Genomic DNA, 21366 nt, shown 5'->3' on the forward strand with positions numbered 1-21366 from the left:
TGCAAATTCTGGTACAGCACAGGTTTGCAGAGACATGCTGATTGAATTTAATTCAGTTATACTGAAAAAAAATGTACATGATAAGCTATGCATATATGCTTGAAGTTCCTGAAGTGGAGAGAGACAAAAAAATGCTGGGGCTATGTAATCCATAGTGCGCAACTATGAGGAGTTAAAAACATAAGTATTTAATAAGGACACATGGTTCTATTTTTTTTAATTTTAGAGGCTGTCCAGAGCAAAGAAACTATCAGTGATCTAGTCAAAGAAAAAAAACCAAAATCAAACCCTAAAAAAGCCCTCCTCACTTCAGTCTTCCCTGGAAAACACTGTTGCAGCTTTTGAGCCTCCAGAAGGACCTTCCCTAATATATTAACCCTTCTGAATGGAAAGCAGGGAAACTGAAGGCAATTACACAACTATTCTCAAACAGAAAGATTAGTCTCCACCACTCAATAGCTTTTCTGTAAAACACCAGATATAAGCACCCACTGTTAGCAAAGAACACCAGCTGTCAACCCTACTCTGTCTGGAACTCTTGGCATTTAGCGTACAGCAAACACAGGTGGTTTACCTGGCAAGAAAATAAAGCTGTCTCCCCAAATATAAACCCTGATTATTTTCACTTCTAGTTGCCCAAAAACTAAGCATGGGCTACTAGGGCTCAGTTAAATACTATTAGTCACAGAGACAACAGATACCCAAAATAATCTACGCAGCCTTGAGTCAGGTTTTATCTGTGCATTTACGGAGTAGGTACAGTGTGCATCACATTTCAGGACTCTGGCTCCCTCCAATGCTGGGGGCACCGAAGTTGAGAGGTAATTTCATCAGTAAAAAATACCATCATCACACCAAGCAAGTGGAAGGTTTGCTCTTGCCACATAGCAATGTGCTGTGAGGAGATAAACCAAAAGCCTTTATTTTTAATTTATCAGAGGCAAGGTAGGGCCAAGCACTGCTGTGCTCTCCCTGGGATCCACACGCAGGAAATTCTCCTGGCTGCCGTACTTTCCAGCACTAACAGACAAGACCCATTCGGAGTTACAAACAGCAAACGTACGCCAAACAGGGATTGATATTTGTTTCCCTCCCCACATGCTTAAGACAAAGCAAAGCCAATTTTCACATTAAATACTCAAACATCTGCACCTAACTTGGAAGTGTTTGAGTCACTGCCAAGTGGCTGGAATGCATCTGACAGTTTATACCTGGAATTATTCTTTGGCTCTTGTTTCAGTTATATCCAGAAAACACACCACGTGGATTCTGTTCCTATACCACCACTGGCTGAAATCCTAACGGAGGACACCATGGCTCCTCAGACACCGTAGAGTATTGGAGAAAAAGGAGGGTCTTAGTCTCCTAGTGAGGATATACTTCTGAGTATAGCAGTCCTTCAGCTGAAATAGCATCCCCAAGTCCCACGGTCCGGACAGGGTCTTTACAGACCAAAACGGGAGTGAAATGGAATGAGATGCCTTCTCTGTGCCAATGCACCACTGGCTTATCTGGATTCAAAAAGATTTTGGAAGGTGCCTCTGTCTGGGAGGTCACAAACTCTAAAGGAGCTTTAAGAAAGACTTTGCTGGTGTCGATGGTTTCAGTCGCACAGGCCTGAGTCCCTGCTGCTCTAGCTCCAGCAGCCACAGCAGCAACCTGGTTGCCCCAGTACCCATCCACTGTGACAAGGATATGATAGGCCAGGGTGTGGAAGTGGATCCGCGTGAGATCAGAGGCCCGGTCCACTGTCTTCCCGTGCTCCTTCAGGATCCAGAAGAGGATGTCGCTGACTATGCCCACATCGGGAACTCCACTCCAGGAAGCAAGGGAGGCGTGGGGACCAGAGGCAGACTGCGTGAGGAACAGCAGCTCCTGTTCATTCAGCCCAATGGAGTTCACCAGGGGAAAGACCTGCTAACAGAAACACAGGAACAACAGTTTTTCCTTCAGAGAGGGAATCAGACTTTAGTCTTTCTCATTCAGGGTATTGATTTTACAATACTGTGTTACCGGCTCTCTTGCCAGTGTGCGCAGCAGAAGGAAGCACCCAGTTTCCTGCAGAGATGCAGGCCAAAGTCACTGCTCAAGCTTCCCCAGTTCAACAAGTCTGCAAGAATTACTTAGCCAAGAAAACATTTCACGCCAAGGGTACATGATAATTTTGTGCAATTAATTTTCTAGACACGCACTTTGACATTAAAGAGTAACAAAACATCAAATCCACATCAAACTCTCATAACACAGATCAGAGCTGTGTCAAGCTAAACAGGGAACCATCAGGATCTGCAGGGAAGAAATCTTTCTTTGCAGAAAGAAATCAAGTTTTTTTTTTTTTAAATTACAAACTCAGCTCAAATTCAAACCCTGTTTTTTCTAGGAATTTGCAGGCCTGCTAAATCTAAACCAAAGTTACTTGTGGAGTTGTGAGTATTCCCCTGGGTCACCTTTCCTCCCGTGACTGCGAAAAATCTTTATATCAGAGAACAGAGCCCAGCTGCGTAGCATGGGATTTTTACTGAATACAGTTGCTGAATAAATTCAGATCTGAAAAAAAAAAAATCCTTACTCCTTGCTGAAAACTGTCTGATGATCAACCGAAAGCTTTGTAAGATACCTCCTAAATTAAACTTCCCAAAGAGACCTTTGCAAAAGGAGCACTCTCTTCTGAGCTAAAGAAAACAAATCTGTCCTCTGCTAAGTCATTACAGTTCTCCTTCGCTGCGCAGAGGAGACTGGTAGACCTGACCAGACTCTACTGGTAAGCTCAGCAGAGAAAACTGAAGCATTCAGAATGCAATAGCAGACATTATACCCATGTTCTCAATTTATCTTCAAAGAGACAGCTCTAATTTTAAGTTTTCATTTCTATATTCATCTATCAGTCCGTGCATTGTGATACTGAAGAAAAGGAAAACAGTAAAAAGAGCTTGTCCTTTCAGTTTCATTACCTGATGCATAATGTTGCTCATAAAATCTTGATCAGTCATACTGGCCAGCTCCAGGTGTATGGGAATGTCAGTGGGGATGTCAGAGATGGAGGCCACAGCCTACAGGGGAAAAGAAAAAAAAAAAATCCAACCTAAAACACATATTCATTAAGAAACAGAAAGAACAAAGGGATTTTGACTCAGAGATACACATCCTTCAATCTTCTTGTGTATGGAATTAAACACAAGTCCAAATGATATGTCTGGCAACTGCCAGAACGTACAGCTAAGGGGAAGAAATTAAAACAACTTCTAGTTTTCAGGATCCCAGAGCAAGAAAACTGTATCTAACCCTAATCTGCACCCAACTCAGCACTCTTCTAATGGACGAATTCAGAAACCTCACAAATCTGAAGCAGCTGTAGAGCAGCTGGTCCTAGACCAGAGAAAAATAAGAAATTAGGCTAGTGTATTGCATCAGGAAGGGCACTCAGCTGTAAGACAGGCAGTTATCTGGAAATAAAAAGAAAACTTGGTGTAGCTCCTTTGGGCTCAGATGAGAAAGCTGCCTCTTGGATTATCTAACATAGATGCTGCTTGAAGAATGCAAGTCTGGCTTATAACCTTGACCACCTTAGTGTCTGGGATAGAAAAAGAGTAATTTAGCCATTAGACAAGCTCCAGTAACTATGTCAGCGTACTCCAGCCAGACAAACAGACCATGCCTTTTTTCCCTAGAAAACCCACTGAATCTAAGAAACATTAGTGTTAGAGGATTAGGCTTTTGCCATTCCTACAGTTCACATTCTTCTTTTAGCATGCAATACTGAAAAGATTTGTGGGAGATCTGAAGACACAGCCTATTTACAAGTTCAAGCCTGGGAAACCAAAAGTTTGCCACAAAGCATTTGCTGGAATGGAAATTAAGGTGGTGTTCAAGTATCTTACCTCCATAAGTCGTCTCTGCCGCATCTCCCTACTCTGGCCTTCCATCATGTGAAGCCCTGAAAGTACCACAAGATCTGGCTGAAATTCATCCAAGCTGGACACAAACACTTCCAGCATATTTAAGGCGCCATTTGATAGGTCATGGGAGAAGATGAAGCGGTTGGCATTGGGTGCTCTCACTTGTCCCCACTCTTCACCTAGGATGAAACAAATAGAAGCGAGTTAACTCAGAAGAAAACGAAACCACCGGTCAGGAGACTGTTTTGGGATATCCTGCTGGAATACGAAGGCACGGTTTCACAATGTGACTGTGCCCACTTAACAGCTACTGCCAGCTACAAGAGAAGTCTTCCTCTTTTTCTCATTCATTCTCTTCATTCACTCCCTTTGCCTCATTTAGATGCTTGTCTGATCAGAAGGAAAATTCAATACTTGTTTGGTTTTGCAAGCTTTGTGATGTTTTAATCAGTTATATTCATTTAGCATGCAATTAGGTGAGTGTCACAGCCAGTTCAAGCCAAACGTTTGGAGTGTGCAGGATATGCAAAGAGAGGTTGCCTTCTGGCAACCTGCTAGGCTTGACTCAGGCTTCATCATGAAAGTACACCCTGAAAAGTCTCGTGGCTCTTGCTGTTTCTGACTGCGCAGCTCCCATAAATTAGCTGCAGAATAGAGCTGCATCAGTGCTGTATGTGTATATGGTTTTATTCCTGGATAAGATCACAAATTAAATGGGCTCCATCTCCAGGACACCAAGCTATGAGAAAACAGGGTAACAACAGTGAGCTGAGAGAGGATACAAATTACACAAGCCACAGTCCAACTGGCCAATCCTCTGCCAGCTCTCCCTATCTGTACACAAGTCTTTGTTCAGGCAGCGGGCAGTTCCTTGTGCCAGTTACGATAACTGGACAGAAAGAAATGTAGGGGAATAAACAAACACAGGTCACAAAGGGTAGCTTGGACAGAAAGCTCTTGAGACACAAGCATTTTGGAGGCTATGATAGGCAGAATCTCCACCTTAGAACCACCCTGCATACTTGTTCACTCAGGTCTCCCAGACCATATACTGGTTATACTATGGAGAATATGACCAGCATTTGTGGAAAAGCCACTAAAACAGTATCAACAGCCATCAGTGCTGCCTCCTCTTAAGATAAGGCTTATGACAAAGTTCTGTCTAGGACATAGATCCCCAGAGTTGCATCAGGAGGGCAGCTGCCACCTGAGAACAGAGATGCTGAGAAAAGGAGACATCATCTACTAACATATCATCTAATGAGGATGTTTCCAGGAGCAAGAAGAATGAATAATTACTTAGAGATTAGTGTAATTTTACAAGTGCTACTGTGTAACAGCACTTTTCAGTTATAGTAACTTTGTTTCAGCCAGAAGTCCAGAGCGAATGCTTTGAGTGCTGCTCCACATAGCTTTGCTGCTGAAAAAGTTTAATTAAGGTGGTTCCCTCCTTGTGTCACTCCCTCTTCTGTCACACCAATGTAACTCTGAAGCTGTATATTGAGAAAGACCAGTGGAATGATTCAGGCTGAGAACAGCAAGAAAACACAAGCAGATTTGTTTTATCCATTGTATTAGGGTTACCCTGAATTTCACCTGCATGTGGTTAAATGGTACCTTCTGTTTTCAGAGGAAATAAGTGGTCTATTTTGGTGTTCACACAGCTTTAGAATTACATCCATCAGGCCTGCTTAGGTTATGCATCACAACAAAATGAAAAGTCCACTTGGTTTCTATAGGTTATAGCGTACAACCACACAGAACCAATGGTATGGCAAGACAGCAGCATGAATCAGTATTCACAGTAACCGTATTACAAAGAGAAAAAGTTTCAAAAGACTTAGATGCCTGTTCACCTACCACACCTGCCTGAAGTGCATGGAATTATTGGATTAGCCCAGTGACAGCTGCCAGTACTGATAACTTACACAGTCCTTCTGGAATTAACTGGTTTTAAAAAAAAAAAAACCAAAACAAACAACTGCCTTTAAACCCAGGACTGTCTTAGTGATGTTCAGGGCTCCCACCTAACATCCAGCCTTTGGCAAGTTACCTGCTTGATACTCCAAGATAAGATGGAATTCATCTCTTTCCTGCATGGATTCAGGTGGCACAACTACATTGTCATCAAGTAGTTCGTGGAGTTTAGGGCCAACTGGGCCGCAAAGGAGAATCTAGAAAACAAGAAAAAACAATCAAGGATCCCTTGCCCTGTCCCTTGCCACCATTTCAGTGCGTTTAAGCATCACCTAGACAACTGATTTAAAAGCATTATAATTCAACTTTTAAAAATTAGCTATGCTTTTCAACTTCTAAGGCCAACCACATGTTTCACGATAACCTAAGAAATAACTTCAAGATGCACATAATCTACCAGGAAGTAACGTAAGCCTCACTACGGACAAGTGAATAGCATGGAAATTTTGGAACACATACCTTCAGGTCTGGATTTGTTGCAAGCTTCTGACCAATGAGAGCAGCATTTCCTCCTACATAGAGCTGTAAAACAATAAGAGGCAGGTATGGGCATTCCTGTGCTTTGATAGTTTTATACATGCTTAGTCCTCAATACAGGCTAGATTAGACAAGGGTCTAGCATTATAGAAGTTCATTAAGCTTACTGGGGCTGAAGGCAAAAACAATTTTACAATTCTCTGTGAGATCTCAACAAGTTGTGCATTCTCTGACTGTTTAAAATCTAAATATTCACCTTCAGGTAACTCTCAAGCTTGTAAAAATCAATTCATAACATAAAGAGCCCCTACTTCTGTGCAACTTTTCTGTGGCATTTGGTAACTTGTGGTTTTTTAGCAAGGCTGACAAGCAATCATTTAAAAACTGCAACAATACTTCCTCCAGTTTGAAATGAAGGTTAAACCTGCTACCTGTGCCCATGTGAAATGAGCAGAACTGTGAAAGTTTCTTACTCAGGTAAGAGAGATTAAACTTTCAAGCAAGAAAACTCCGATGTGAGCTTTGAAACTAAAGATTATAGATTGTCATGAGGATCACAGGCACTCAGAGGAGACAGAAAAGAGGATATAGGAGGATACAGATAATAATCAGGTGATTCCAGAAAGCCAGTGTAGCAAACGTGGTGAGAAACAAGTCAACACAGGAGAGTATTGACCAAGAGAAAACATTTAGAGCTTTTCCTCATTTTCAAAAGCAGCTGGTGAACTACATAAGCATTAAGCAGTCTGTAGAAATTATTAACTGCCAAGCAAGGTATCAAACTAGATTCAGAAGAGCCAGTATAAATCAGAGCAACAAAACTTTGCTTTTGGAAAGTCTTGCTTGAGAACAAATATTTATTTATTTTAATCACTCCTAGAGGGAATTTAAATCCTGTGTTAAGTAGCTGAAGCTGATCAGCATGTTTACAACTCCTAGCACTTGGATCTACTTCCTCACTTCGTGCCTCATTATAAGATGTTGGAGCCTTTTACAGCATCAGCCCCATCTGTCTCCCATTTTACAGTATTCCTATGAGGCATCTCAGACCAAAGTGTCAGTCTTGAGAAAGCAACCACGGGACAGACCATTCAAAACCCTACTACTTACAGCAGGTGCAGAGTTTTGCAGAAAGTCATTAACACACTCAAGCAATGGCAACAGTTTCCTTCCTGAGTGATTTGCTCTCTCACTAGACATAGAAGTCACCAATGATGCAGAAAATAAGAAACATGCTTTTCAAAGCTTATCTTGAGGTGGAAGACATACCTGTGCACCAGGGTACTCAGAGGCTGTCTGTGCAATGTGATGGAAAGACTCAGCGTCACTGAAGAAGCGCTCAGCAGCTGCCCCTTTTTCCATGAAGTGAGCGAACACTTCTTTCAGGTCCTGTCTGGAGTTCAAGACTGCATGATTTTTTCCATTCCCGGGTTCAAGACCAAGCGCCTCTAACAACTTCACACCGGACAGAACAACGTCTACGCAGGCATTGACACTGGAAGAGAAAAGGAAAATGCATCCTAAGAAAACCACGCGTTCCTTAGGAATATTGTTCCTTAATATTGTCCTGCGCTTGCAAGACAATACAATGAGGTCATTTTCCAGTTAGTGATGTTTGCTGTTCACAGCCCTCATGCTAAGGGGGAAAGTAACCAACGAAATGAAAAAAAACACAAACCACAAAGGCATATGAATTTCCTGAAATTCTCTAATACAGCGTTCTCCTCTTGACATGCTTTTATTGTGCTCCAGCACTGCAGAGAAGAGAGGTATTTTTAACATACTGCTGAATTATAACAAGAAAGAGTAAGCTGCAACATACGCTACCACCTTTGGACCTATGCAGTATATGTTATGCTTCATTTGCTGCCTTAGGTTTGCTCAAAAAAGAATAGGCACAATAAGAATAACATTTTAAATCCTTAAAATCAGATTTTTTTAAAAATATACTTCTAGTTTAAAACATATATGCAATTCAGAACCGTTAAAAACAAAAATGAAAGTATTTAACTCTACTATATCAACCTCTTCAGTTTCAACTATTGCTTTCAATAACCGAAGCCACACACACGAACATCCCACACATATGTTTGCTCTGTTGATAAGGAATCACAGAATCACAGAATCACAGAATCACAGAATCACAGAATCACAGAATCACAGAATCACAGAATCACAGAATCACAGAATCGGTAGAGGTTGGAAGGGACCTTTAGAGATCATCTTGCCCAACTCCCCTGCCTGAGCAGGCACACCTAGAGCAGGGGGCACAGGAACGCATCCAGGCAGGTTTTGAATGTCTCCAGGGAAGGAGACACCACAACCTCCCCGGGCAGCCTGTTCCACTGCTCTGTCACCCTCACAGGAAAGAAGTGTTTTCTCATATTGAGATGGAACTTCCTGTGTTCCACAGGAAGTCAGGAGAGCAATTTTTCGGTTGAAATATTTGGTAACTGCAATTTCAAAAGGACCACCCCAAATTTCCAGAAATAGCATACCACCTTCTCTCCAGTAGTGGAAACAGGAGAAAAATCCCACAATAGTTCGGAAGTGGTAAGAACCATTTCAGGAGGTCTAGACTTTATGTGAAGTCTAACCTGCAGCTCAAATCTTCCCAGTCCCCATTTCTTTTCAATTATATTAATTTAAACACAGTCTAATTCAGACTAGAGAACAGGAAAGTTTCTGGCTGGAACTAGGTCCCAGGAAGAAAGTTTAGGAACACTTGCCCTTCCCTCTACTCCTTGGTTTCAGAGAGACACCAATATATACCAAATATTTACTGAGATGATACCAGCAATTACTAAAATGTCTTCTGGAACTGCTGTCAAGTGCAATTTCTGTTCCTCTGCCCATGCTCCCCTGGCAGGGATTGAAACGATTTATCAAACTTAGGCAGGATCTCTAACTTACTATCTGTCTATCCACACAATACTCCAAATGCCAACACCTGCTTACATGTCAGCATGAAACGCACAGCCATTTACTATTCCTCCTTGTCAGTGACCTTTCATGCATGATTTGGGCTGCAACACATGAAGGCTGCATTGCACAAAATAAAGGACATTAAAAACAACCGAGGCTTTTCAGTACCTGAGGTAACCAGCGCACAAATCCTCTGTATTGTGCATCATCTCATGCACTAGGGAGAGAAAAATCCCCTCACACAGCAGAGAAAAGAAAACCAAAGAAACAATAAGCTCAAGCAGCACTTTAGCCCCAAACTCACTCAGCAAAAGGTCAGCAATTTTATATTTTAATAAATCATTAAAGATGCAAGGGGACATAAACCAAGTCACAGTTCTTTCAAGGGAGACACCTCTAATCATCTTCCAACTGTCCTTCTTCTCCCTCCCTGCCATTCCTCTGCTAACACACTTCATGCTTTTAATAAACTCCCTTAACAGCAGGGATATGCTACTAATGAACTGCTTCCAGAGTTGAACTTTGAGGCCCCATGTGTTTTGGGTGTGTGTATATATTATATATATTCAGTTGCTTTAAAGCAAAGAAGAAAGGAATAAACCAAAGATACCTGGCTCTTTTCCAGTGAGGGCACAGCAAAAGAGAGGACTAAATAAGGCACCAGAAAACCTATTTTGTCATAGATTCACAGGAGAAAGTCTGCATCAACTGTGATGCAAGGGCAAGACAGACTCCAACCAACACTGGATTAGCTATGGAGACGCTGAGGTGGAGAAACTTCTTCCAACACTTGAAGGCCCAATCTGCTAGTCAAAGTCAACCTGTCGTGTCCTTATGTTTAAAAGAAAGTGAGTCAAGTGCTAAATATAATGGCAAGATTAATGATAAGACTTAAAACCAGCATTTGATATCAATGTGACATTCCTGAACTTTCCCCTCGCCCTCTTCCCAGTTTAAAGAGAGGAAGGGTGTTGGATTTCCCTGTACATGCACAGGTGTTTTCAACGTCTCCTGCTATCTTGTTTCACCTTCCTCATCTCTCTCCTTCGCCTCTCCACCTTGACTCAGTTAGTTCTCCCCTATCATGAAGGCTTTCCTCACTTTGCCATTTTACAAACTCATCTCTTGTACCTATTTATTGCCGAACTGTGCTCCGCAGCTGCCACCTTCCTGGGGATGGGCCAGCAGCTCTGATTCCCTCAGACATTCTCTCTGTATAAATATGTTTTACAGGCAAGCCAGCCAGGGATAAGGTCTCCAGAGACAGACTTGCCAGCCGGCTCTGAACCATGCAGCTCACTTAAAGCACCAATACAGGAGTTTTCCAGACCATTAATCCCCTCAGCCAAGGTCCACCTCTGGTTAAGCAACGCAGGAGGCAGGTGCTGTAGTCACTAGCAGCTCACTCTCAGGAAGGCACCCCTACCTGGAAAACTACAGGCCTGAAAAATTAAAAGAGTTTTAATGAACAGGTGAGGAGCTCCAGTGAGCACCCGGGCTCATCAGTGTGAGGTCCTACAGCACGGCACCACCTTGCGCTCCACGACTAACCTCTTCTCCTGTCTGTCCGGAGGACAGTGGAGGAGGCCTCTCCCGGGGTGTCTGCTGGGGAGCACTGCCATAACCCCCGGTAACTCAGGGAGCGGCTTTGAACCTTGTCATAGCTCAAGGAGGCTGCGCTGGCTCAGGCTGGAGGGTTCCAGCCGGCGGGTCAGGCCCTGATATATACATACGCATATATATATATAAATCTATAGATACAGATATAGATACAAATACACGGCCGCAGAGCCCGCTGAGGGGAAGGGGCGCCCACCCGCGCGTCCCCCGCCCCGCCGCCAGGGGCTCCCTCCCTGCCCCGCCGCCAGGGGCGCTCTCTCCCTCCCCGGCACCTACCCGACGGCGACGCGTGCCCAGCGCCGCGCCGGGCGGACGATGGCCGCCTGCCAGGCCGCCACCATGCGGTCCTCCAGGGAGCCGGGCCGCCGCAGCCCCCCCGGCAGCGAGGCAGAGAGGTGCCGCAGCACCGAGCGGGGCAGCTCGGGGCCCAGCAGGCAGAGGTAACCCAGTGCCAGGGCCAGCAGGCCCACGCACACCGATCTCTGCCACATTGCGGCGCGGCCACTCCTCCCCCGCCACGTCTGAGGAGAGACGCCGCTGGCGGGGGCCTCCTTACGCCGCCTCCGTAGCGCCCCGCCCCCGCCCGGTGCCCGCTGTCGTAAAGTCGCTTCGGGAATCGAGGCGGGCCCTAATGCGAACGGCGTAACCTACGTACCTCCCGGGAGGTACGGTTACGCCGCCTGCGTAAATGAGGTACGGGAATAAGGTGGAGGCTGCGCGGTGCGTGGCGGTACTTTGTGAGGGGGAATGGCTGGTGGGGACCGGCTCCCTCACGGGCCCGCTGGGGACAGTCCGGCCTGGGGCAGCGCCGCCCTGGTCCTCAGGCAGCGGGGAGACCGCGGTGAGCATAGCCCTGGTGTTGCCTTGGCGCCTGGTTCACACTGTATTGCCACAACCGAGCTGAAGCCCACCCATGGCCATGGTGCCTGCATGCTCACTAAACACGGCTGTCCCCTGGCTCCTTTGTCCTGTGCCTCTGCTTAAACAGCTTCTCTCCAGCAAACAAGTCACTGACCTGAATTGCATTGCTGGCCCTAGTGTATATTCTGGCTTCCTGTGTAGCCTAGCGTCTGGTCTCAGCCTCTTCCGTGCTTTCTCTGGGGTGAGTTACTCCATCGCATTTCTTCCCATGCTCCTCCTGAGGCAGCCTGTGCTGGGAGCTGTGGGAGAGAGCGTCCTTTGTTTCATCCTATCACAGAGGTGGTGTAGTGAGTCAAAAGGGAGGTTTCCCTTTTTAACGAAAGGGAATTTTTCCAGGCTTCTTTAGAAATCATAGAAATATTAGCTCTAAGACTTACGACAAAATTTGCAAGAGTTTGACAACTGTGTGCCACAGTGCGTTGGTTGAGGCACCTGATAATTTTCTTATTCAGATCTGTGTTGTGAGTGATTGTCATCTCCTTTGACTCTGAGAAAACAAACAGTAAAGGAGATGGGGTAGGGGAAGCCTTCCTGTTGATTTTTCTTTTTAGGATGCAAGGGTTGGTATTTAGTCAACAGCTTATCTACACCAGCTGTTATCATGTACCTACTGACTGGCCCTGAGCAGTCATTTGGCTGCCCATCAGCTTCCCTTTCTGACTAGTCCTTATGAAAAAGGATTGCCTCATTTGTTTATTTTTTTCCCGTTTCTGTGAAGTTACTCCTTGGAGCAAGTAAAGACGGAGGGTGTGAAGGTCGGCAGGACGGGCAGATGATGTGGGCCAGAATTGGTAGGGAAGGAAAGAGTGAAAAAGAGCCTTCTCACCTGGCAGCGAACATGCAGGGGCACTGACAGCTTTTGTAAGCCTAAAGCGTTATGATAATGTAACGATCTTTAAGAACGGAATCCTGAAAACAAACCAGAGGCCTAGCCACCTTCCTTATTCTTCAGGAAATCCTTCAAACAGTTCTTTCTCCTCAAATAGCTACCTGCTTAAGTGTACTGTAAAAGGGTGATTATCTTCATCTCTGTATAGACTTACCTTCAGCCCACCAGAGTTGCTTTGTTAATATGTAACCCTTTTTTTCCTTTGCTCAGGTGGTCTTTGGGTTTTGTCAGTAGGCTTTTTCATTTGAACAAATTTACTCCTTTTCCCTTTGGCACTTTCCCCGCTAACGTTTATCTATATGTGATTATGAAATCTCGCTTGCTTCCGTAGTCTCTAACTCCCTGGGGTATAGGCCCATGAGGCTCGCACAGTTATAAACAGCCCTCCGGTTCAAGCAGGCAGTGCTACGCTGTGTGAGAAAGAGCAAATACCTGCCAGATCCCCTCATTGCTCACTACAATCGGGTCTTCACCTAAGGGAGCCTATGTATTTATAGCCTTGTCACAGAACATCGTAATTAGACGTGCCCATAAGGCAGCCAAAACCCATAGCATTGTCACAGCTTGCGGACCCCATTATTAGTACTGTGTTGTCAGAAGGTTAGACTGCAAGCGGATAACCTATCAAACACAGCAATACTTTGGGGAATTAGCCACGATTCTATTTTGGGGTGATTAATTTTTCATCTGATGCTAATGCAATGTTCTGCATTGTTGCTCTGAAGACTAAAGTTGTCTTTTTTTACTCCCAGAACAGGTACAGTTTCCACATGAACAAAATCGAAGCTGCTCAGGAGGAACCACTGCTATTTGGTCTCCATAAACTGCTGGTGTTAAATCTCCATGAACAGTTTTGTCAGTGGACTTGAATGAGACTATAAAGGTAATTGAAAGGTTTGGTTTATTTTCTTTATTCCTGCCAATAAAAATAAAAGGCTTAGCAAAGAAAAGAGGTTTTCGCAGAGAACCTGTTCAGTTACAGAGCTAAACAGAAATTTCTTGGTCAATGTTTGTTTTAAGCCATTGCAGATCTAGATTTGCCTCAAACAGCCAAATCAGAGGTGAAGCTGTCAGCTGAGAACTGGAATTTGGCTCCTTCTTTCCTTCCCTTGAGCTACCCAGCGCCCTGCAAATTCTAATTGGAGGTAACGGAGAGGGACGCAGGGCTGTTGGATTCTTAGGAGTTGACTCAGGCTGAGTAAAAGGTGTTAATTAAATACCTGTTTAATTACAGAAATATCAAGCTGATTACTTCTGGTTCAGTGCGGTGTGTTATTTCAAAGATACGACACACTGATTTAAAGGGTTTTTGCTGGAATGTTTTTATTAAAAGCAGAGGAAGAGAAAGTTAAGGGTTAGTGGATTTTAGAATGGAAAGAGTTAAATCTAGACTTAATGTCAACAATTTTCCTCTGTTTCTTTTCCCTAGTTATGTGAAGTTCTTTGTATAAGAGATCCTTTCCTCGACACTGTTTCGTGGTAGGACCTGCTTGTGAAGACCTGTTTTTCTTAGTTTGAATTCAAGCTGGAAGCAATTGCCTTTACTCCTTGTTATGTTGAATTTACATATTCAAATGAATTCATTCCCTTTGACCTACTTTGGCCAGCTTAAACTGTAGGCCTGTGCACAATGGGGGAAGGGGAGGAGTTTAGCTCAAACTCTGAATTCCTTTGTTGTTGCTGGGATCAGTCATGCGTATCTGTGATGCCTGGGATCCATTCTTCAGCTGTACCTAATAAAAATTAGGCAGTACTCAGGGCAGGATTTGCATTCCAGATGCTTGCAATCCCATTTCCTCCCATCCTATCCAACACTCCCATCACATTACTGCTTCGCTCTGTGTTCCCCAAGCTTCATGAAGTCAATTATTCAGCTTTTACGTGTCCAACTGACTCGTCTACATGTCATCATGCCTTCTCTGCTATTAAAGATCTCCCTGAAATCCCACAGCCTCCAATCTTTTATTACAGGCCTTGTTTAATCTGAATTGGAAACCCTTTACAGTAGGAACCATATATCAGCCTATATACATGGAAGGAGCACGTATGTTTCTGATGCTTGAGCCGTGTCATTAAATGAGAGCCGACAGCAGAATACATGGGCGTGAGTCATCACTGCTGGCACGTCTTCACTAGGGGAGGAGTAGAAAAAAGTGGAAAATAGGCCTTTTGGGTGGATCCTAATAAAGGCCTGGAAAATTCAGAGGTTGAAATTGTGTGCTGAGCCATGCAGATGAGCAGAGGAACTGTAACGAAACACAGACTCTGTTCTTGGAAACTGGGCAATATTCCCCGTCTGAGCTCTGCCAGCATGTCTCAATCCTGGACTTCAGCACCCACTGCTTGCTCTGCTCTATAAGACACCCACTCAGCTTGGCCAGCGCATCTCAATCTTGATCTGTAACACCTCCTGCTGTTCCAATTCTGGGCCATTTTTGAGCAGAAAATGCTATCTCTACTAAATTGTGCCAAATTGCTTAATTTTGTCGGGAGAACTCATTTTCACTTGTCACCTAACGGGATACCTAGAGACTTTCATCTAGCACTGTCAGCAGTAGAGTAAAAAGAACATGTGAAAACCTAGCCCCCTGCTAAGTCCCCTAATTATATAGTGATGTGTTAATAACAAACACGCTTTCATGTCTTGGCAGTTGCAAAACACTCATCGGTAGTGCAGTGCTTCAGAAGTAGCATCGCACAGGAAAGATGCAAGTCCCAGTTTAAATTACTTAATTAGTATCAGCATAGTCTGTACCCAGAATTAGAGTTTGGAAGAAATGCCTAGTACGAAGCTGTCAGATGCCAATCATTTGGATGTTCTACAGAATCTGAACCACCACATTAGAGAGATTTGCTGTTGCAAAAGTGAGTGTTTCTGCCAGAGAATCTCTTTTCCCTTCCACCCTGCCTCATGATTATAAATCTGCCTTCCTTGGAGGCCTTGCCATCATCCATTTTTTTGAGAGCTCAGCAGTGGGGGGTGGAATGGCTTCCATCTTGGCTGAGACACCAGGGTTGGAGCTGGGATCGTCTAGATCCAAAATTACGTATTTCTTTCAATTTGAGCCAAATTGCTAGATTTTGCAGTGCCGATTGCCCATGCCCTGTGGTGATCAGCCTGGCTTTCAGCAGAATATGCAGGAGCTGGAGCAAGTGTGAGCCACCATGCATGCTGGTGAACACCCATAGCAGTTAGAGTTTGTGGTGGTGGCTGCCTGAGCTCAGGAAGCATCGCCCTGTTTCTGGAGCAAATGGTTCAGAGCAACAGAAATGGAAGAACTAAAATCTTTGTGGGAAGAAGACAGTTTAGGAAATTATCATCAAGAAAGAAGTGAGGAAACTTTGGTGAGAAGAGGTCTTGATGGCATTTCCGTTCTTGCCCCAGTCAGACTCCAAGTGCAGCTGCACCAACTGCACTGCTGTCAGGTGCTGAGAGCTGCAGAGCAACAGGCCAGCTAAACACCTATTTATCTGTCAGGTTTGGCCCTGTGAACAGTCACAGGTGAGTTATTAGATGTATTACAGGTGGCACTGGATATTATCCAAAAGAAAGGATGGTTCTGTGTCTTATATGAGCAGTGCATATGGACAGAGCAATGCTTTATGTGCATTTCTGGATTCCTGACTTCTTTGGCAAGATAGAAGATGAATGACAGATGCCTGATCTTATCTTTGGAAAGGAACTCTGAAAACAAAGCTCAAAATATTCTTCAGTCCCCTAAATCCAACCAATTTACATACTCATTGGTGAGCGTTATGTGGATTGCATCCTGTAATATGTACTTTGGATTCTTTATTATATAGGTTATAATTTCTCTTCACATTAACAGCAGCACAGTGTCACTGGTAGTGAATGTGCCTTGAAATGTTTGGTGTCTATCAAATATGACCTCACCACTCTGATACAAAGGGCATTGCTAACACGTCATCACTACCTTATCATATACCTCAAACTAACAAATTGGCATAGTACAGCCCCATCAGCAAAATGATATGTCAGAAATGTGCCACGTTTCTGTTACCATTCAAGAAAACTCCTAAAGCCAGATCTCTGAGAAGCCCTTGGTTTGCAGCCCTTTAGGCTGTAATTGAAGCCTTTGCTGTGGCAGATGACTATGGAAGAAAGATTTAGGCAGGTCTGGAGAGACTAGAACAGAGAAGCCGAAGTATTTGCTGTCCTTTAGGCCTGCCTGCTTGTGGTGCTGTATGCGGGGACCTGTTGGGGTGCTTTGCAAATGGGCAGGGCAGCCTTAGGTCAGATTTCTGCGAGCATGAGGGAGGAAAAATATATATCCGGCTGAGCGCTACATGGTTTTATCAGCAAAAAGCCACTCTTGCTAGTATTGTTTTATGAGAGTAGCCTTTTTCTTTTTTTCTGTCTCTTATTCAGTGTGTATTGCATGCACGTCTGGAATAGCCACAGCCTGGGTCTTGGGCACAGGATACGTCTTTGTGGGGAGCAGTTCTGTCCCGCTGGCTCAGCTGCTGTTTTGCCATTCCAATCACACATGCAACTGTGGAAGAATTGTGTTGGGTGAGGACAACTTAAGGTGACGGCTACATCAGCTAAGCGCTGCTCATTCTCTTAGATCCTGCCTCACACCGTGCCCCTGGGTGGGCCATTACCACACAGAGTCTGCTTAGTCAGAAAAGCCCCAGGGCCACCTTTGCTCCACCCTCCCGAGCCCCATCTCTTCGCTAGCACCTTCCAGTAAGGCAGCACAGACTCTGCTGCAACTCCATGAACAGGAACTCAAGGCTGTGGCAATCGGGCATACGGTTTTACTTTCGCAGGGATGGCTGATCTGCTGACTGATAGGATGTGCTTTATGCAATATTGTAAGCTAGGCATATTTTAACATGCTAACTGAAGCTCCAAATCAGATTTTGCAATAAATTTGTGTATTGGTCTGAGAGGCAGTTGTTTCAGAATTTCACCGGTGAGACTCCCAAAACTATTTGCGTATTTCATAGTTCATATTGTAAAATACTCGCATATGTCCCCGTGTTATGTATTAACTGACACAACTCATAAATAGCAGTGCCTGGCAGAGCTGTCTTCCATAGATTTGTCTACAGAGGTTTTAGCCATAGAACTTGCTTTGACAAAGTTGCCCCTGGTATTTTCCTCCTGTGTGAATGACAGGAGGTGTAAGGCATGGAGTATTTGGTATAAAATGAAGTCAGTGGTAGTAATTGTGGCTGCATGTGGAACCATATTTGTCTTAATTGGCAGAAGAGTTCTCTAACCTCTTCCACAAAGAGGTGATGAACAGGGAAGTAGAAACTTTTTGAGAAGAAATGTGGCTTGAGAAAAGTGATAGGCAGCCAGAATACCCAGAAAATGTTTTATAAAACAAAGAGGAGGTGGAGAAGCAAGGGGCTAGCGAAACTGTATGGGGAAGAGCTTGAACAAGATTGCAAAGAAAATACCTTATGCTCTGGAAATAAAAATATAAAATGCTGGACATCACAGAAATACAGAACAAAATCTGTCCTGTTATAAATATTATTTGAGCTCGGTTTTTACTTATGCAAGCGTATAGGTATTGCTGAGGCCCCATAAGCATGAAATTCCTTTTTCCTTTGTAGTTTTGCAGCACCTGTAAGTCTTGTGAGGATGTGTTGCCTCTAGGCCAAGCAATGTGTGTGACAAGGAGAGGTAGCTGACCAAAAGAGATTGAACTGAAAACCAGATAGATTCCCAGGGAAATGGCTTTGTGGTCATATGGGTGACCAACCAGATCAGGCCTCAGAGAATTCCTTTTGAAAGTCTGTGTATGATTTAAGCCATCTTCATTCTATGAGCTCAGAGATTATGCTTCGTTAACGCTGCAGGAATGAATGCTTTCCTGTAGTATCTTACGGCTAATTTGGGTGGTTGGGTGGTTGTTCTCACTGGCTTAGAGCAAAGCACATCTCTCTTGTAGAAACGGCTGTTCTGCCTGTAGCACTGGCAACCCACAATGTAGTGCTCTGGGAGACAAGGCCCAGTAGCCAAGTGGGCTAAAGAGAACAGAGAAGGCACTAAAAGCCTCTCCATGATGGACATACTGAGAAAGACTCTTCCTCCTTTGTCTTTACAGAAGTGTAGAAGAAAGCAAACCGATCCTTTTCTACCTCTGTTGCTTTCTGGATTTCAGAAATGACTGCTGTGAAATTTCCTTTCTCAGTAGTGGCCAAGACAGATTGTCTTGTCACCTTATTCTTCCCTGCTCTGCCTCTAGCTGAAACGTCACACACACAGAAGACGACCTCAGCAGTGAGTGATTACTCCATCTGCTGTCTAGAGGAGGTCATTCATCTGTGAAGGAAATGCTTTGAGGTTCTGGTTGCTCATCAACCTCAAAACCTATATGGTATAAAAAATGTCCAGGGAAGAGCAACAGGGATGATTGTTGGTCTGGACCAGCTTCTGTACAGGGAGAAGTTGAACAAACAAATACTTCAGCCTTGAGCAGAGATGCTCTTGAGCAGTGCCGTAGGGGGTTAGGAAGTCCTCTGTGTCTAGAGGGTGACCAGTGAATGATGGCTTGGTCTTTCTTTCCCAGGCATCACACTATTCACTGCTGTCAGAGATAATGGGCTGCATGGGTCTGTAGTCTGACGTGCCATGACTGTCTTATGTTCTGCTTGGGAGAGGAGAAGTGTTACTGAGCATGGTTTTTACTTCAAGTGAAGTCATGAGATGCCAAATAGGGAGGTGTGTGAGGAAACCTTTCCCAAACAGATCCCTGTTACAGGAACAGAGCTGATAACTCTTTGGAGACTGCTACCAATTTAGCACTTAGTTGGCAGCTGAAGGTGAGAAAGACAGGTCTGGACAGCTGCACAGGACACTTGCCGGGGAAAGGGCACAGCTATGCACTAAGCACCTGATGACCAGACTTAGAGATTGTCAAAGTAGATGAGCCTGACGAAGGCTGTGCTACCAGAGGAGGAGCAGGAGCCTGAGGACAGCTGGGTTTTCTGTGGTGGTGCATGTCACTGTCTCCGTTGAGTTCAGCTGGAGACACAGGTGCTGCGATGCTTCTCACTGTTAGGCTCTTGAGCTTTCAGCTGGGCACCCGTCCAGCCATCCATTGCTCCTTGGATCTTGTCCATGGGAAACCAAATGTGATTTGAGAGTTGCCACCGTGGCAGAGATACCAAACAGACACCTGGCATTTAATACAAACTGAGGTAAATTCAGTCTGAAAATAGAACTGGGTTGTGCCTTGACTGCCAGGCAAGGGAGCCTGTGGTGGGGCTTCTGGCTGCTCTCTGGAAGCTGGGGTCAAGGCGCTGCAGATCAGCGCCAAACAAAAGGCAGAACCAGATGTTTGGATGTAACTGTAGAAAAATAAATGTGGGACAGCTCAGAACCTCAGGTAAATTGAAAGCCAAGGCAGGGGCTTTTCTTTTTTCCACCATGATTTGATCACATGAGTAGCAACTGAGTGAGCTCTTCTTTGTGGTACAACTGACATAACATAAGGGGAGGCGAGACTGGCTTTGTTTTCAACTATGAAATCCATGAAGGGATATGTTCTTTGTGGATTAATTAATTTTGAGAAAATGGAGTTTAACTATTTGACAAAAGATTAATTTCCACCCACTTCCCAGCTGGCACTCTAGTGTAATTTAAACATGGACTGTCAGATTCTCATCAGCCTTCAGCATTTCAACTGAAATAGCAACTTTTGCCTGGCAGGTCAGCGAGTAACAGTTGTGAGCCCTGTGCTGCTCATGGGTAGTATGTAGGAGAGTACCAGGGAGAGGAAGGACAACGTTCTGCCCTGCTTCAGACAGGGCTGGCTGGTGCTGCACATCCTGTTCAGCAGACGCTACGAACAGGAGCTAAAGTAGAATCCCTCTGACCAGGGGTTTATGTTCATTTCCCAGGCCAGCAGAAGCTTTCAGGAATTTTCCCCTTGACCTTTTTGTAAAATAAGGGGAGTGATGCTATCCTTCACTCCAAGGGAAGGATTTACTGTTCAGATTATTCAGTATATCAGCACCGCAGCAAGCCACATTAATAGGACATGCAGGAGTCAGCGCAGTACCCAGTGACATTCTGCAGACAGGTGCAGAGACGCCCTCAAGACAGAAGCTGCAGAAGATCATAATCACAAACTCATTAGTCTGCTAACAAGAGCTGGGGGAATAAACCTAAAATTAAATTCTAGTTTGCTGTAATAGCATGCGGCAGACACCTGCTGTCTTTCTGAGGTTGGGACTTGGCCCTGGGAAGGTGCATGCTGCTACCCGCTGATAATAAGCCAGTTCAGAGACCGTTAGGATGTATAAACTCTAGATTCCTTCCAAAGCTTTCAAATCTTTGCAAGCCTTTAGTTAGCCTTACCAAAGAGACAACTGTTATGGAGACATTTACATCAACATGATGCACCTGGCCCACAGCAGGTCTTACCCCTCAGTTCATGGTACAGTGATACAAACTGCGAGGTGACAGTGTCATCTGTTGCCAGTAAATGGAGTGGCAGGAGAGCAATGCCTTTCCTGTTCATGTCACCACTGTCAACAGAGCAAAGATGCCTCTAATGCATTTGTGATCTCACGTGAAATGTTCAAACTGTATTTCAAGGACAGAGGTATTCTGAGAAGAAGGAGATGAAATCTCCAAGGAGCAGTTGTGAAATGCCACTGTTAGTGCCCCCAGAA

General features: G+C 44.5%; 1 protein-coding gene and 1 long non-coding RNA gene across 36 annotated transcripts in view; one reads left to right on the forward strand and one right to left on the reverse strand.

Annotated features, from left to right (window-relative positions):
• Positions 1–893: 893 nt before the first annotated feature.
• ADPGK (ADP dependent glucokinase) lies at positions 894–11996 on the reverse strand. Of its 4 annotated transcripts, none has more exons than XM_075099815.1 (7): positions 11911–11996; positions 7620–7845; positions 6333–6395; positions 5950–6070; positions 3879–4075; positions 2952–3050; positions 894–1914 (listed from the first exon to the last, which is right to left on the reverse strand). In XM_075099815.1, exons 1-7 carry the CDS (start codon positions 11919–11921, stop codon positions 1366–1368), a joined length of 1266 nt encoding a protein of 421 aa, XP_074955916.1. In that variant the 5' UTR covers positions 11922–11996; the 3' UTR covers positions 894–1365. The 4 variants fall into 4 exon arrangements, with proteins under 4 accessions (XP_074955916.1, XP_074955915.1, XP_074955914.1 ...); XM_075099814.1 differs by having other exon boundaries at positions 894–1917; XM_075099813.1 differs by lacking the exon at positions 11911–11996 and adding an exon at positions 11172–11386.
• LOC142060134 (uncharacterized) overlaps positions 11490–21366 on the forward strand; it is a 101413-nt gene continuing 91536 nt past the window's right edge. For 25 of the 32 annotated variants that reach the window (XR_012661617.1, XR_012661615.1, XR_012661623.1 and 22 more), the window contains exons 1-3: positions 13069–13376; positions 13458–13588; positions 17096–17239. This is a non-coding gene — a long non-coding RNA (uncharacterized LOC142060134). Of the gene's footprint in view, positions 11589–13068; positions 13377–13457; positions 13589–17095; positions 17240–21366 lie in introns of those variants that run through there. The other 7 variants (XR_012661627.1, XR_012661640.1, XR_012661642.1 and 4 more) reach the window with 4 other exon arrangements.

Source organism: Phalacrocorax aristotelis, chromosome 7 (assembly GCF_949628215.1).
Source record: "Phalacrocorax aristotelis chromosome 7, bGulAri2.1, whole genome shotgun sequence".
Taxonomy (NCBI): domain Eukaryota; kingdom Metazoa; phylum Chordata; class Aves; order Suliformes; family Phalacrocoracidae; genus Phalacrocorax; species Phalacrocorax aristotelis.

Bases quoted from the DNA above. Each gene is read 5' to 3' on its own strand.
- ADPGK (XM_075099816.1), bottom strand. From the start codon at position 11,386: ATGTGGCAGAGATCGGTGTGCGTGGGCCTGCTGGCCCTGGCACTGGGT. The intron at 6,396-7,619 runs GTATGTCTTCCA...ATTGTTTTACAG, and splicing joins CTGAGTACCCTGGTGCACAG to CTCTATGTAGGAGGAAATGC. The intron at 4,076-5,949 runs GTAACTTGCCAA...GTTTCATCCTAG, and splicing joins TATCTTGGAGTATCAAGCAG to GTGAAGAGTGGGGACAAGTG.